Source organism: Chenopodium album, chromosome 16 (assembly GCF_948465745.1).
Source record: "Chenopodium album chromosome 16, dcCheAlbu1.1, whole genome shotgun sequence".
In the NCBI taxonomy this organism is placed as follows: Eukaryota; Viridiplantae; Streptophyta; class Magnoliopsida; order Caryophyllales; family Amaranthaceae; genus Chenopodium; species Chenopodium album.
In genome coordinates, this window is record NC_137849.1 from 12,410,634 (window position 1) to 12,427,708 (window position 17,075).

At 34.8% G+C, this 17,075-nt stretch overlaps 1 protein-coding gene across 3 annotated transcripts; it reads right to left on the reverse strand.

Moving 5' to 3' along the window:
• Positions 1-285: 285 nt before the first annotated feature.
• LOC145586242 (protein RIK-like) lies at positions 286-15,124 on the reverse strand. Of its 3 annotated transcripts, none has more exons than XM_081643022.1 (12): positions 14,942-15,123; positions 11,807-12,026; positions 11,258-11,359; positions 11,000-11,034; positions 10,823-10,898; positions 8,163-8,234; positions 7,964-8,050; positions 6,524-6,617; positions 6,240-6,357; positions 5,435-5,906; positions 976-1,258; positions 286-765 (listed from the first exon to the last, which is right to left on the reverse strand). In XM_081643022.1, the coding sequence occupies exons 1-12, from the start codon at positions 15,070-15,072 to the stop codon at positions 638-640; spliced, it is 1,818 nt and encodes a 605-aa protein (XP_081499148.1). In that variant the 5' UTR covers positions 15,073-15,123; the 3' UTR covers positions 286-637. The 3 variants fall into 3 exon arrangements, with proteins under 3 accessions (XP_081499148.1, XP_081499150.1, XP_081499149.1); XM_081643024.1 differs by lacking the exon at positions 286-765 and adding an exon at positions 1,893-1,993 and having other exon boundaries at positions 1,120-1,258; positions 14,942-15,124; XM_081643023.1 differs by lacking the exon at positions 286-765 and adding an exon at positions 1,893-2,047 and having other exon boundaries at positions 1,120-1,258; positions 14,942-15,124.
• Positions 15,125-17,075: the final 1,951 nt, after the last annotated feature.

Consider the following 17,075-nt stretch of genomic DNA (forward strand, 5'->3'; position numbering starts at 1 on the left):
CTCCAAAACCTAGACCAATATCACCAACAAATGCATACCCTGCAAGTCCTGCACCCAGCTATAATTGAAGAAAGAATTAGAGATACATGAACACAATTCAAACCGCCTGGCAACCAAAGGCAAGATGGACTAGCAAGCAAAGGGCGCCAAAAGGTGAAAATAGCAAATTTTTAGAGGGTGTACTCTCTTCAATGAAATCACCTTTCCAATACTTTAAATTTTATCCGTACATCTTTATCGAAATTCCATTGCATCAATACACACTAGCCATAAAAACAGACAATATGCTGCAGTAGCAATACTGGAAGCTAGCTGAACATTTCATTAAAAAAATTTGACATTACAATCTGCATATTTTCCTTTCTTCCTATCCATTAAATGCTGAAAGGGGAAGAAAGAGATTTCTAATGGTATTATAGCATCAACCAAAACTAATTGATACAAGCATACAACATACAGCAACAACATACATTAAAACTAGCGAAGCAGAGTGACCTTTGTTATTTGAACAAGGAGCACCGCGAGTCCATTTCTGCAAAACCGTCACCGTAGCTTGTCTTTGATTCACGTGGTCTGGATAGACGAATTCTTTGATGCAAAGTAAAAGTCATTGAGTTTCGTTGCATCATATATCATTTCACACGGCCCAGAATGGTTTCAAAGAGGCAACTTGATTGGCGCTGTTCTTACATGATTCTTTCTCACTTTCCTCAACATCATCATCATCATCATCGTCTCCATATTCCATTAGCTTCACTAAAGTATCTGAAACGACAAAAAAAATTCAGATATTTGTTACAAAAGTTACCTGATGGAATTATATGGTGGTCTGAGCATGCAACCAAAAATAAATAAATAAATAAATAAATAAATAACATTATACTTTTATGGTTTTTCTCTATTTAAACAGTCATAGCAGGGATTTTCTTCCCCCAGGTACTAATTCATGAAATAACAATTAAGCTCTGCAGCTACCTGGGACAATGGGTGGATTTAATCTATTAGAAATGGTGTCCCTATCGTTCACTTTACTGACAGAGACTGGTGAATCAAACTTAGGCAAAGGTTTATGCATGCTCTTTGATGAAGGTGGTGATGGCAGCATGCTCTTTGGTGGATTTTGTGACAGAGGCATGCTTCTTGAATCCAGGAAAGGTGTAGAACTATTCTTTGGAGGAGGAGGAGGAGGAAGCATGCTCTTCAAAGAGAGAGGTGGAAGACTTGTATCTTTTTTACATGGGTCCTGGAGATCTGATTCCTGTAACAAATTGAAAATCAAAACAAATTTGTTTACGAGTATACAATGGCAAAAACCCAATAAACAAAGCTAAAATTTGAGCTTAAATGATGTCATTGCTCTGTAAAAGTGTATCCATGCTTCACTTAATGAAGGCAAAATATTTTAATACTATAGTCCAGGAAGGCAGGAGGGGATAGCCTGAACTAACAAGAAATCGAAGAAGAGTAGCAAGCAGAGGTCAACGGATATAGTTTAAATAACAGATGGAGATGCAAGGGAGTTAATAATTCAGCAAAAATAGAATAGCTTGGGATTTGTTTGTTTATCGCCCTTTGTTGCATATAGGGTCAGCAAAAAGAGAATAAGTTGTTCAGGATTTGTTTGTTGATCACCCTTCATTGCAAATTCATAAGGGTGATCAACAAACGAATTGCCAACAACCTATTCTCTTTTTAAAGAACTACACATGTAGCAACAGCAGAAATGAGGAAACAAAAAAAATTTATGGCAAACTTGAACGCACTAGAAACTGAGCAATGACAAAATTGGTGCAGCTAGGGCTGCTACCAAAATGTTGTTCCAAAAGTGCAAAATAGAATGAGATATGTGAAACTCTATGAATAGAGTCAAGAATGAAAGTAGAAAAAAATACATATATTAAAAGCCAACAATCAAAACGACTGATCCAATAGAACAAGGAGCAGAAGCACTTGAAGCCCTCATTAGATTTGCTCCCAACTGAAGCTGTAAATCCTGTGAAAACAGTCCATATCGGCCTATTAGCTGCATAGAAATCAGAGAAAATACCTGGAATAATCAGTAGAAAAGGTTAGCCATCATGGAAAAGAAATAACTTTTCTAAATTAAAAATAATTGTGTAAGTGTGTGTATGTGTGTCTGTGCAATTTGGATAGCTTAATTAAGGAATAATTACTACCTTTGCCACAACTTCACTGCCACATTGATAAACATGCATATTAAGGGGAACCAAAAATGACCACTAGGAAATAATTACTACGTTTGTCACAATTTCACCACATTGATAAAAACATGCATACTTAACTGGAGTTGTGCAATTATAATACAGAATAACATAAATAAGAGAACATAAAATATTCCAAGTTGGAAAGAACAGTCAAGGTGAAACAAAGGGAGATAAAAGAAGTGTCAATATAATAGGACATAGTCCAGGACACATCACAGTATGAGCTAATCATGACTAACAAGTTTTTTTTTTTTTTGAAGACTAACAAGTTATAGCAATGATGATACACAATCCACTCTAATAACCAAAATTTTGTTGGATTGTTAGTCAATCAAGAAAGCTATCTAGACTAAAATGATGCAAACTCAAACAATTGATGATAGTTAAGCTAAATGGATACAAGTATGAAATTCTATCACAAATTCTAGTAAGCAGTTTGTTACAACCCCAAGGTCCCCAACAAAGTCAAAACATATTCCAATAAAAAAAATGAACAATAGCAAGTGTTCATGGGCTATCTAATAGAAATCCACTGCACTAATTTCTTATTCGTGTTATATGAAGCATACAGAAGTAAAATAAATCACTTACAAAGAGCATGAGAGAACTTGGATTATAAATATATCTGCGTGAGTATAAAAATAGAATATTTAATCAAAGAAGAACACTAGTCAAACTCCTTTTACAATGTGGCTACTTTCTTTTTGACTTTCACCTAATTTTCATTCAGACACATTAGAAACTAAATATATGAGATTAACGCTTTGATTGATTGACTGATTGATTGGTAAGAAACTAAGAAATATCTAAGAGCATCGGAAAAAATTTTAATTTGACAAATAATAACGAGCAGAGGAAGTTTAGATGCATGGATGTATAAGTATAATATGTTTTCCAAGCGTTGTTTATCAAAAAGGAGACAAGAAAATAATGACAAACTATTACAGCCATGTTTTCCAACAACATTTAAATTCATATGAGAAAGAACAGGGCTAAGAGATATCAAAGAATGTTAACCACTGATGAAGGTGGGGAAACAGGAATGTAGAAAAGAATGTTAGTACCAAAGTGTATTACCATTATTATTATTAACAAGATGATGATGATAATAATAATTATTATTATTATTATCATCATCTTGTTAATAATAAGATGATGATGATAATAATAATAATTATCATCATCATTATTAACAAGATGATGATGATGATAATAATAATAATAATAATGATTATTATTATTATTATTATTATAATAATAATAATAATAATAATAATAATAACAACAACAACAACAACAACAACAACAACAACAACAACAATAATAATAATAATAATAATAATAATAACAACAATAATAATAATAATAACAATAATAATAACAATAATAATAATAATAATAATAATAATAATAATAATAATAATAATAACAACAATAATAATAATAACAACAACAATAATAATAATAATAATAATAATAATAATAACAACAACAATAATAATAATAATAATAATAATAACAATAATAATAACAATAATAATGCCTAGTCAGGTATGCTTGTTAATGATATGTTAAAAATTTATGGTCAACATTATAAAACTGCAGCCATAATTATAGTTTTCTCGAGGATAATTCATTAGATTCCTATTAAAGCTAGACAATGAAAACTGATAGACCTTGTCATCAAAGTGTAGTTATGAGCCTATGATACTTAAACTCTTCATTTCAGCTTGAGTATTTATGTTGCATAAATGACACGCCAGACACGTATAAACACTTTGACATTCAATTTTGTTCATAAAATATAAATTCCACTCAAGTATATGTGCATATGGACACTGCACTTGTATACTATTCCATATGACCATACCAAAACATCAATATTCATGAGCGTTCCTATATCATCATATAAAGAACTTTCCATGTCAGACTCTTGGATACATACTTAAGCTTTGACACCTAAATAAAAGTCTTTGCATCATAGAAGTGCTTCACTATTACTTGTATCATTTCACTATTACTTGTATCATTTCACTATTACTTGTATCATGTATGAAGCCTGGCTCTGGATTACCGAGTGCTTAGGAAAATAGATACACAAAGTATATAGATAGTTCTCGGGATAAACACTATATCACTGACAACCACCCGATTTCTCCCTCTTAAAAGGTGAAATGAGAAAACATAATTGTCACGAGATATTAAATCACTAGTGAAGGCATTGTATGATCTTCCATGATCAAGGCAACGTAAAGAATTCTTATTAAAGTTAGACCAGAACAGAATTCTGGTCAGAGGAGATCTCTTTTATGTTTACTTACTACCAAATATCTTTGAGTTCGTATTATTAAACAAGTAATGAAATTTTAGATGTGTGGAAAGTCCCCATTGACACAAGATTAACAAGATCCCTCATGATAATGTCTTTTCTTACAAATTAACGTTAAAGTGTAGTCAAAGTTCAGTAAGAAAAAAAGATCAGACTAAAGCAGACTAGAAAGATTCATACCAGGCCAGACAAAATTTGACAGATTCATACCAGACTTTTATAAATTCAAACCAGGTGAAGAGAGCATAAACACATGTGTCTAGTCCAGCTTCTTTGTGGGAATAAGTTGTAACTTTAGATATTCTTTCAGCCACCTCTATAGAGATTCTGTGCGAATTTTGCTCAATATTAACATCTGAATGCAACATTTTTCTCCGATTTATATCATTTGTGGACTTTAGCCCCATTGATCTCCTCTTCAGAAGAGTATCAATACCAAAAATTTAGGGCCAAGGACAAGAGTCAATTTCACACTTCAATGTCCTCTAGATTCAATTCATTCAAATCTATTGAATTCAACCATAAAGAACAAGGCAGACAATTGGGGCTATATATTCAGTGGGTGGGTCATATTTTCCTATATTTACTATTTTACAAAACAAAGCAGGTAAGATATAGAGAACACAGCTTTCTTCTCTATGTGAAAAACATGTTCCATTTAAAATGTTGATATTCTTCTTATTCTTACCCTCAACTTAACTAGAAGTCCAGTCACTTTAACCCACTATAACTCAGGATAATGTTTTGTTCCTCAGCCCATACAAGAAAATTAATTGAGATACTTTTCACAATCAATTAATTATAGTGAAAATTCTTTGCATACAAACAAATTTAATAGAAAATATCTCACTCCAGCTGAAAGAACCAAAAATTAGGGTACCTGTTGGGAGACAGCAACTCTATTTACAGCTGCAGGCAACTCTTGGAATTTCCGCTTGCGCTTTTCTGACTCTGATAAGCTTTTTGACATCACCCTTGAAGTTGATGTAGCAGGATCAACTGTAGAGGAGACTGGACCTGATTGTCTAATAGCTAATCCCACTTGCTGCAAAGGTGTGGCCTGCGGATATATTCCAGCATATACACTGTAGCTAGTACAGGCAGTCAGTGGCTGGGAATAGGGAAGCCCATTTGTTTGGGCATGGCCAGGAGGAAGCAAGGCTCCATGTTGCACTACCTGCCCATAAGAAAAGGAAGTTGGAACCACTGCTCCAACCGAAGGAACAGCTACTCCTGGCATTGAAGTTGCAGCAGAACTCAAGTTTGGTTGCATTTCAGTCCCTGAACTCTGAACGCCGACCAACAATTGTTGTGGGGGTGGAACAGCACCATAAACTTTGCATGATGAGACCCTGTACCACAAAACTGTACTTAAACAATGTACAAAACCAATTTTAATACCTAAAAAATAAATTAAATATATTGGAGTCCACCAACAAACAGGGAAGGCTGATGATAAGTTGACACGGATTGGTCCAATACAAACAATTAAAATCAATTTAGCCACAAATAAACACTATATGCAACGCAAAAGAGGAAAAAAACTGCACCCGTCCTGCTATATCATGTCTCAGAAAATGCCGTTTAAATTTAATGATTATACAACGAAATTACTTTTCCAGTATTTGCATAGAGAATAGTCTCACACAAAACCATATCAAAAAAAATTCATACGTAAGAACTACCTATTTGCACCACACTCTCGACTGATTGTATCCAAAAGATTTTCCGCTAAAAATTTTGCATCTTCAAGGCTCTTTTGATTGTTACTGGACAACAGTAAATGTAAAGGTTGCTGTCCCTCTAGAAGCATGAAAAACAAACAAAGTGAGACTCGCTCAAAATAAATAAATAAATGATACTGTCAAAAAAGGCAAAGAGATGCCTCTGAGCAGAACAAAGTTGGAAAAATAAATAGATAAAATAATGAGGCGGCTCCAAAAGGTTAAATAAGAGGAGGAATGGATACCTTCACCCTGAATGTTCCCAAGATACCCTGAACCACGCCCACGTAGTACAACTGTTGCTCCTGTTTCATTTATAATGTGATTTATATATTGGTCCTGCAAGTACAAAAACCAACCACCACCAACCAAAAAAAAAAAAACATCTCTCCCAATGTATGGAGACATCAGGGAAAGCTCAGACATTAGAAACTCTCGCATAAATCATGCATAACAAGAAAATTAGAAAATAATGTATTCATCAGAAGGTTGAGGAAAAAGAAACTAAATTGTTAACCAGAACTCTCAGATATCATCCAAAAGGAATCAAAAAGTTTTAGAATGATGGTTTGAGACAATCTCAAAAAACATGAAACCACTAGTAGTGATATCACTATTAACATTTTCCACAATGAGGCATGAAGTTGCAATGAATGAATGAATAAACTGATCTATAGATGAATTTATAATATTTTGGTTCAAAATGACCTATTAAATAGGTACTTTTGGAAACAAATATTAAAATGTCAACAAAAAAAAATTAAAAAATAAAAAAAAACAACCAAAATTAAAGTTTAGGTAACACTTCCCGTTAACAATTTTTCGCCAAATTAATCAAGGGACCCACTAAATCATTTCCCTCCAAGGACTCTAACTACCTATGAATTACTAAATCAAACCTCTCGTATTTAAAATGTCTTCCTTCTTCCCTTAGATACAAACACAAACACAAAACTAATTAGCTACCAAAAATTTGAAGGATTGATTAATTTCTTTAACAATAGGCATGATTCTTCAATAATGTATCCATGATCATGAATATAGGGATTAGGGTTTATTTCGTTTATATACAGTTGTGGCTCACCCAATTTTAAAAATTAGGGTTTTCAAGTAGGGGATTAGAGTTTTTCAATAGACTTAGAGGTTTTCATTTAGGGGATTTAGAGTTACCATTGAAGGGTTTTTCTTCACTTAACAATAAAATAGTTTTGAAGAAAAAGTTGTTCAAGAGATTTGATTTCACTTTCTTAATAAAAAATAAAAAAAAAAAAAAAAAAAAAAGTTGAAAATAAGGGAATTCAATGAGAAAGAAATGAGGACGTCAGGAGAGGGGTAGAATTGACTTTTCACATGCCAAAAATCGAAAGAAAAAAAAAATAGCAGGGCCCTAGTTGGAACCACTTGTAAATAGTGCAACCCAAACTTTTTGAGATTTTTGGGTAGCTTATCATTACAAAAAAAATTAATAATGATAATTAAAAGGTAGTTTATTACAAGAGTGTATAATTTAATTGGTAGTTTCTACCAAAAGATCATGATTTTATTTGCACTATTTTCCTGTTACGAGATAGGTGTAATCCACTGTTGAATATCAAATTTAGAATGGAGAAGCCAAGATAGTTTAGTTCTTTCAATATTAATGTACATTAGAAAGAAGGCAGATGTAAAATGCGAAACTGACTCACATTTGGACCACGTATCCTTGCAACCATGTTTAGTGATGGATCTGCATCAAAGCCCAAATAGATACATGTGCTAAATGGCTGAGATACCTGATTACGATAAACAAAAACTTAGCTTTGGATAAAATTCAACAAAAAAATTTGAAATTCTGGAACAGTTTATGCCTGCACAAGATCTAGAACTGGCAAGCAAGTTTCGAACCTGTTTCAGCATATCCTCAACCATGGCAGCTGCACGATCTACTGCAAGGATTCGTTCTGATGTCTCTTTCAACTGCAATAAAGTCCACACTTAATACTTGGATAACATAATTCTGTCATAACAGAGGCATTTTTACAGATCCTTCCTTTAATTTCCACCCCTTCCCCCTATCCTCCTCCTCCTCTAAAGCACTTAAAAAGTACTATATATAGAAGTGTGCCAGACAGATGTTATCTTTATAATGCATCAACTGATAAAATCTCTAAAAAAACACATCAACTTGTTTTTCTTAATCAAATTACAAAACAGAATGTTGTACATTTTCCATGGTTAGCAAATTACTAAGGATAACTTGTATCAGAATCATAAGAATCTGTGAACAAGATGCTTTCCTTAGTTGGTAATCAAATCTCAAAGGTATTCTAGTGCATTATTTACAGGTCCTAGACTGGCAAGATCAATTAACTTCTATTCTCCTTGTTCCAGAAATAGATGAATCAAATTTAAGTTTTCAATTATTGAAATCTAAAATATTTGCATCCACTGTGTGAGGCAGGATGAGTAAATTTAGCAACCAGAGTACTTGAATCAAAATCCTTTCTTTTATCCGGCCCAACAATGAAACAGAAAAAAAAAAGACATAAAATAGGTTATATATGTCTGTAACATAGGGCAGCTAAACCTTTAAGCTAAGCTTGACCAAGGAGATAGACTCAGCTCAGCTCAACACATGATTGGCCATGCTCGACTTGATCTCAAAGCTAGTCGAGCTGAAAATTCTAAGGTACTCTTGACTATTCATCAATAATTCATTACATATTTCAATATTTGCATGATACTGGATTGGTTTAAAGGACTGCTTTGGTCGGGGAAAATCAAGAAAAGGTAAAGGTAGTTCATCCAAGGAGGCATATGGTATAGGGTAATTAGAAAAGGGAAAGGGAATTAACAAGGCATATTCCCATTGTTGTTGTTTGTAATGCCACTTTAGTCACTCTCTCTGCCCTCTCCATACCCCCAAAGTCCTCTAATTTGATTCCCCACTCCCCATGGTATTTCCATTCCCTTTCTTAAACCATCACACCACCACCGCGAGCCATACCATGCCACTTTCACCCACGCCATCCAGCCATTGTCATCCTCACCGGCACCACCCCGCAACCACCACCTTTACCCACTCGATAATCATCCCGAAACCAATCCTCCCACCCACCCAAAACCACCCCACCTTCCAAAACCCATACTCCACCGTCCCAAAACCATACCCCACCACCCAAAAGCCACCCTCCCCCAAAAGCAACCCCCGCCCAAAAAATAAAATAATTATCCCACCTTGAAAGCCCACTGATACCCACTCATAACCACCAACACCCATCCAAAACCCACAACCTAGAAAATCGAAAAGAGAGACCAAGATTATTAATGAAAAACATATCTACTGATATCATCCATTATGGTTTTATATGGTCAAATTTGACCTTCAAAACCTAAAAGATAACAATGGCGTGATAAAGTAATTAGAGAAGGAGAGTGGCAATTGCAAGGAGTGTGGCGACGAAAGTGGTAAGGAGGGGAAGTGGTGTGGGGTGGAGGGTGGTGATGACTCCATGAGAGTGAGTGTGGAAAATGGTGTAGCAAGGATGAGAGAAAGAAGATATGAGATAACAAACAGCACCCTATATCAAGGTAAGTTGCATTCTATTCTTCTTTTTCTTTCTTTAACTCATTCCCTTTCCCCTAAATGAATAAAACGACCTTATATCCCTTTCAAGCTGTTTTGTTAGCTATTTTTGAAATTCCCTTACCCCAATTTCCCATTTTAATTCTCGTCCGCATCAAGGCCCAAGAGTAATCCCATTATCCTATACCCTTCATGCACTCCACCACCACCCAACCACCAATCCACAAAACCTACAACCTACTGTCACCGAACATGCTTCGGAACCCCAACCCACATCCAACCGAGAATTCCTTAACTTAACCACCACCATACTTCAAATCCCGACCTCCACAATCACCTACACCAATACCCATCAACATCTCCAACCAAAAACAAAGGGTCAACCCACCATCAATAGTGACCAACCAACATCTCCATTTGAACTTTGATGACTTTATCCAACCGCCAAAGTTGAAGGTCTAGGATTAGATCCACACATAACATGCAAGGATGACTAAAAAGAAGAAAATTATTGTATTCCCTTTTTCTAAGAGCATAATAGTAGAGCACGTATATGTATTGCTTTAATATAATTACTTAATAAAGATTGGACTTTTACTACTTCCCTAAAATTGCTACATCAAATAAAATTAAAATTTTCATGAATGATAATGTTACTTAATAACCTTTATACAAGTATAATTTTGTTGGGGCTAATCACAAGCTTTTAGAGCTCAAGCTTGCTCAACTTCGCTCGTTTGCTGAACCATGCTTGAGCCAAGCAATGGAATCGTTTATGAGTCAGCCTAACTCAATATCACCCTACTTTCTACACACTACCAGTTTACATATATGGATTAATGAGCATGAAATGACATTTTCTATTTTATCTAGCCATTTCATTCCATATATTAAAAAAAAAAAAAAAAAAAAAGTAAACAATGCAAGCCAATACAGTTAAGGGGAAAAAGAGGGGGATAATCAGGGGCACTTAACATACATGAGCTCCAGCAGATACGTGAAGGTAAAGTGGTTTATCACCATCTGGTACTGCATTGGGTGGTCGATACTTGCCCCTGGAGAATATGTCATCATCACAAACAAGATATGAAAAGGAGAAGATATAACACGAACAATAATCAGTAAGGCTTTCAAGAGCCTCCAAGAACAGACTAACCTAGTTATTACGACTGCACCAGTACACTTTTGAATCTGCACTTGTAAACCAAACCATGCATGAGTCTCCTTGTAAAGTTATAATACTTATATCAAACGATGTTTACATTACAACCAGCATATGCTTCCAAGTTGGTACCCCTTACTTTAGGGTGTGGATTTTTTGAAACAAAAAAGTAACAATATTTCCATCTGAAATGTGGGAAAAAAAATAACAATATTAATAATGTTAATAGCATTGGTCTCTAGGGGAATTCACCTCTTCCTGTGTCTGACGTTTTGTCAGCTTGTAACGCATAGCTGGATCTGCATCATTTATAACAATTTCTCTTGCAATTATGAGATCATCCTGAATCTTCGGCTATAATGCCAGAATGATACTTATAGATAAGTAAATGAAATAAATCAAGAAAATCCTGAACTAGTGTAAAACAATGGCAAATTGGTCAATTGGACAACCACTTAACATAGGTATTATATTGCCCTCCAAAAAAAAGAGAAGCAGTTTCATTAAACACACATGATGCACAAATACATTGCTCACCCAAAAACCATGGATGCAGACACTCACATCAGATAACCCATCTTCTTTTCGTTAAGACAGCCAAAAGAAATCATCACCATTTACAGCCACACAAGGTAGATAAATCACAAAATTGTTGATATGCATACAGACTTTCACTTAAATAAAAAAAAAATCTCAGTAAGTATAAAAGACTACAAGAGTTACATCAAGTACCACTATACCTAAAAATATAGAGGATAACATAAATCAATAGTTCTAAGACAAGACAGCTACACAGCTCACCTCAATCAGTTTTTGGACCACAGCAGCAGCTTGTTGTTGAACAGAAGCCTGGATATTGACATAAGAAGCTTTCGTTGAACTGGTTGAAGCAGCACACGAAGCTGAAACCGCTCCTGGAAGAGATATACCAGAGCATCCTACAGTGTTCATGGGTAGCATTCCAGGTAAAACTCCACAAGAGACAAAAGATTCGTCAGGCTGATCCCACCTCCTCTTCTTTCTGCAACAATAGTAGAACATTATTGCAAAAAATAAAAGAAAAAAGAAAAATTACAGTATAATGCTATAGATAAAGTCTTCAAGGGATAAAGGTGTTACAGAAAGAGCAAACTTTTTACAATGATAAAACTTCATACACTAATCATTAGGGGTAAAAAGTGACAGCAGTAGCAGTCACGGTGTCGCAGAAACAGCACCTCACGAGTGTTAAATCAGTACTTGCAGCCATCAAAGTGTTAACTGAACTGCAAGTGTTGTGAACTTGTGATTCTAGGGTCTTGGAAAGATATATCTGAATCGTACAAGATTATCAACTTCCAAACACTCTTGTTTTTTTAAAATGGGGGATAAAAATTTTAAGAGTATCTACCTTAAAATAACGGAATATAACAACTAATGCAGTGACATAAAGGGATCCAATGAAGAGGGGAATTTGGAATTTTGGATAATGGACCAAGTGTCAGCTAACTTCAATCTCATTCTGCCTCTAGGATTATGAAGCACGACCATCCTCTTAACTACCTTCTCACCCATTGAATAGACTAAGGAGATAGGAGAGCTTAACCTCATGTGCAAAACTTTCTTAACACCAAAAAAGAAAAACTGATGAGCGTCGTTTATGGCGCTCAAAGAATAAGATTTAGATTCATTTTCTTTATTTTTCTTTCATCATTTTCATATAATTCTCTTAGTTTTATTTGATTTTCCATTTTTATAATTCACTTTGGTTCTCGATTAGTTTTTACGAGTTTTTCATATTTTTAGTTGATAATTCATAGTTTTAGTTTTAGTTTTATTTTGTTATTCTTTCTCTCTTTGTTTTATTTGTATTTTGTAGGTGAATAACCAAGTCAATTTGCTCATTTTGGGACTGCCTTGCTCGCGGGCATCATCTCGAGTGCACTGATGATGGGGATGCTCGGAAGCGCGGAGTTTGATCAAGCAAGCGAAGGAGCCACGGCCTCGTGCACTACACAGGGGTGCGCGCGCGCGCGCGGCACAAGGGTGCGTGGCGCAAACCCAGCTGCGCGCGCGGCTGGTCTGTGCGTGCGCACGGCCCTCTGCAGCCCCCTTCGCTCGATTTTTCTATTTATAGCTTTTGACTTTCTTTTTTATGACGACTTAACTTTTGTACTTGAGATATAATTTTCCAGAGAAAGTAGAGAGAGAAGCTTAAGATTTATTTGTTTGTACTTGAATTTGATCTTAGATTGCAATTGGATCTTGAAATTCCTTCTTCAATTTAATGGAAGTTAGTAAGATTTCTTTCTTTTGATTTACTTTTAATGCAATTCTTTCTAGTTTCTTGAATTTTGTTTGAGATTACATTCCTTGATCTAGAATTTGTTGATTGATTGATTCTCTTTTGATTAAGTTACTAGGGAGAAGGGGAAGCATGCTTGATTGATGATTTTTGCTAGTTGATGATGCTAAATTGATTTGAATGTTGCAATTAAATTGGTTGACATAGTTATGCATGTAATTAATTAAACTAGGAGTGATCAACCTATAAGATTAATCTAGATTGCATTGCAAATTTCAATGACATGAACCCTTGATTTGAGAATTGCTTTAATTGATTGAATTTGATTGTGATTTTCCTTGTTAGCCATTCATAATGAACCCTAGCTTGGCTTATAGGAGATAGCTTTTGGATTCCTTTGATTGCAACTATTGTTTGTCTCTTGTGATGTTGAATCGATTGAGTGATCTATAAATTAGCATAATCATTGAGCTTGTATGTGGAACTTATATCCCTAGTGTTTAGCATATTGAATTCTTCGATTTGTCTAGTTTTTTGACATCTTAGTCACCAACCACAACCATTTATATTCTTCGAATTAGCTTGACATAGGCTATAACATCGTTCCTACTCATTCCTTTGGTTCAACCCTTGACTTACCATATACTTGTGTTAGGTTGGTCGAATGTTTACAAATTAAGTTTGGCTCTAGGGAGAGGTAGATAATGACCTACACTTTCCTCTTGTCAAAAACCGTTACTAATAATGTAGTGCCAGCAAAACATAGCCCTGTTTGACAGCATCTTCTATAAAAACTTAACAAATCAACATTAGGTGCATCCATGCATAATGGAGATGTATTCACTATCCAAAATATCACACTCATTCTCAGGAAGATGATCTCACTTAAAACAAACTAAACCACTCGACAACCTCTCATAAGTCATAGACTCATATTGCTCATACCCTAAGCCAATTTCCATACTCCCTCCTATTATGAATCTTGACAATATCATTCCGGATAGTGAATATCCTTATGCCATGGAATGAAGCTGTAGAATTACACTAGGTTTTTGGCAACTACCTACTTTGATTGACTACAATCGTTAAATACTACAGAAGTATTCAATTCAATCAATTTACTTTTGCTCTATATGGCCATGGTCAAAACTATAGTCCGATGTTATGTACTCGTACGGTCGTACCCAACAACATACAATAGTTTTAGTAACAAAACTTACAATGCTACTTTAGCGTCTATAACCCATTAAAGTAATAGCTTCCATTAACCAACAATCATCCACAAAAATTACAATTTACGCCATGCCGTAGTTCCATCATACTTCGTAAAATTTACAGAATACACACCTTACTTCATAAAAATTGCCAAAAAAAATCATCAAAAAGAAAAATAAACTCATGGTCAAACACCCAATTGCAAGTTAATTACTTGGTATTCAACCACAATCCTCAACCAAAAAAATAGAAATCGACAAAAAACAACATAGATCCATTTACGCAACAATACCAAGAAGAAAAAAGCGAGAATTAAAGAAGTTAAATTAACAATAATTTAAGTAAGAATTCTTGAAATTGGAATTGGAAAACAAATTACGAGAATAATATGAATTGGTGAAAATTGGAAATTAAAGAATTTAGTGAGAAGAATAAACCTTTGCTTGGAGATTGAAGGTTGATTTTCTGCAACGCAATCCTGTGTCATAGTTTTTGGTTCGTTGATTTTGGTAGTCGGTGAAGAACAAACGGTGGACTGGAGGAGAGGTGTTGAAGGGATTTTCGTCATTTTCTGTCTTCTACCCTTCTGTTTTTACCCTTTTGTCTTACAATGGGGTGTTTAAAAGAGGGTCAGCGGACTTAAATACTCCCTTCGTTTCGTGAAAATCACAAGTGTGGGATTAAAAGAGGAATATATAATATAAAATGGACCATGTAGGGGATGTAATATAATGGTAATATTACCTTTGTTTCGCATTATGTGCAACAATTTTTATTTACGAAAGCTTCACATTATGTGCAACAAAAACCAAACTTTCCTAATATAGCAATTTTTTATATGATTTTACATTTATACCCTTACTAAATTTTGCTTAATTTCAATAAACAAAATATATAACCTCATAATCCAAATTAATTTATCCATAATTAAAACCTTAACCCACATTCTCTCTCCTCCCTCACAACCACATCCACCACCAACATCACCAATTTTTTCTCTCTCCTCCCTCTCAACCACCACCAGGCAGCCCTATTCACTTTTCTCATTCTTCTCTCACAACTACCGCACCACCACCACTGCTCAGATCAACTTTCCCACCTACTCGCCAGTTCCCCGCCGCCACCACCGCCCCTCTTTCTCGCTTTTCAAAGTCGCCATATTATGCTCTTTTCCCCTTTTCAAAATTCGCCAGATTTCGAAATTGGACGGGTTTTTTGAACCAATACGAGGTGAGGTTTTGGATCTTGTTGGTTGTAAGGTGGGGTTTTAGATCTTTGTGGTGGTGAGGTGGGATTTCGATTTATTTCCTTGGTGGTGGCTTGTTGGGGTTTTAGATCTAAATTAGAGGTGTTTTGTTGGGGTTTCGGTTTGTTGAAGGTGGTAAGGTGGTTGTTTCGGTTCGTTGGTGGACGGTTGGTCGGTGATGGTCGTGTGAGTTAGTTGGGGTTTTGATTTGTTGGAGGTGGTAAGGTGGTCGGCTGGTTGTGCGAGTTGGTTGGGTGGGTTCATTGGGTGGTGGTGCGAGTTGGTTGGGTGGGTTTTGGGTGGTGGTGCGAGTCGATTGGTGGTGGTGCGAGTTGGTTGGTTGGGTCTGGGTGGTGGTGCGAGCTGCTTAGTGGTGGTGACTGGTAGAGGGTGGGTTACAAGATGGGTGTTGGTGGTGTTACTTTCTCTCTATTTCAACAAGCTACGAGGCACATGCTACGCGTGTACACTATAGGAAATTTATTATTTTACTCATAATATTGTTATTGTAGATTTTTTTGAAAATCTCAATAGGACATCTACTCCACTTCGTGTACCTCAATTAACCTTAAAAAATATTGTTGATCCTTGAGTTTTATATAAAAGATTGAAAACTATAGAGTAAACATCTACGGTAATAGTACGTATATAGATTAGATAGATGTATAATTTTTCCTTTTATTTTTTTAAAATAAATTTTAAGGTATTTTTTTTCTTTATAATGTAGATTTTTTTGAGGGAACTATATTGGTATTAATTTTCCTTTTTTTAATAAAATCATGATATAGTTATCTTTCAACAAAGGTTAACGTGGTTTTTTTCAATAAAAAAAAAAGTAAATGCGGTTTGTGGTTAGTTACATTTTTTTTATTTATGAAAAGTTGATAATTTTGGTTTGTTTTTAGTGATAATAATTCTAGTTTGTGGGTAGTTAGTTTTTAGTTTAGTTTTTTTTTTTTTTTTTTTGAAAGAATTCTTTTTTTTTTTTTTTTTGAGCAGTTATGAATGAATTTCTTTCATTTTTTTAAAAAAATATATTAATTAATGAATAAGTAATTTTTGTAAATTAAGAAGGGGATTTTGGAGAAAGACAAATTTATCACCTAAAATGCATAATCTCTTTATATAGTAGTATACATTAACCACATGACCCTTTTTTTAACTAATCTTTGCTTAACAAATTTTGTCTTGGGGAATGTGAAAGGGAGTTTGTTGCACATTATGTGAAACGGAGGTAGTATAAGTAAAGAGGGGAGGAGCTTTTCTTGGTCTCTACCTACTTGAGTCCACTTTGGACTCTACCAAGTAGGGTCCACTTGTACTAT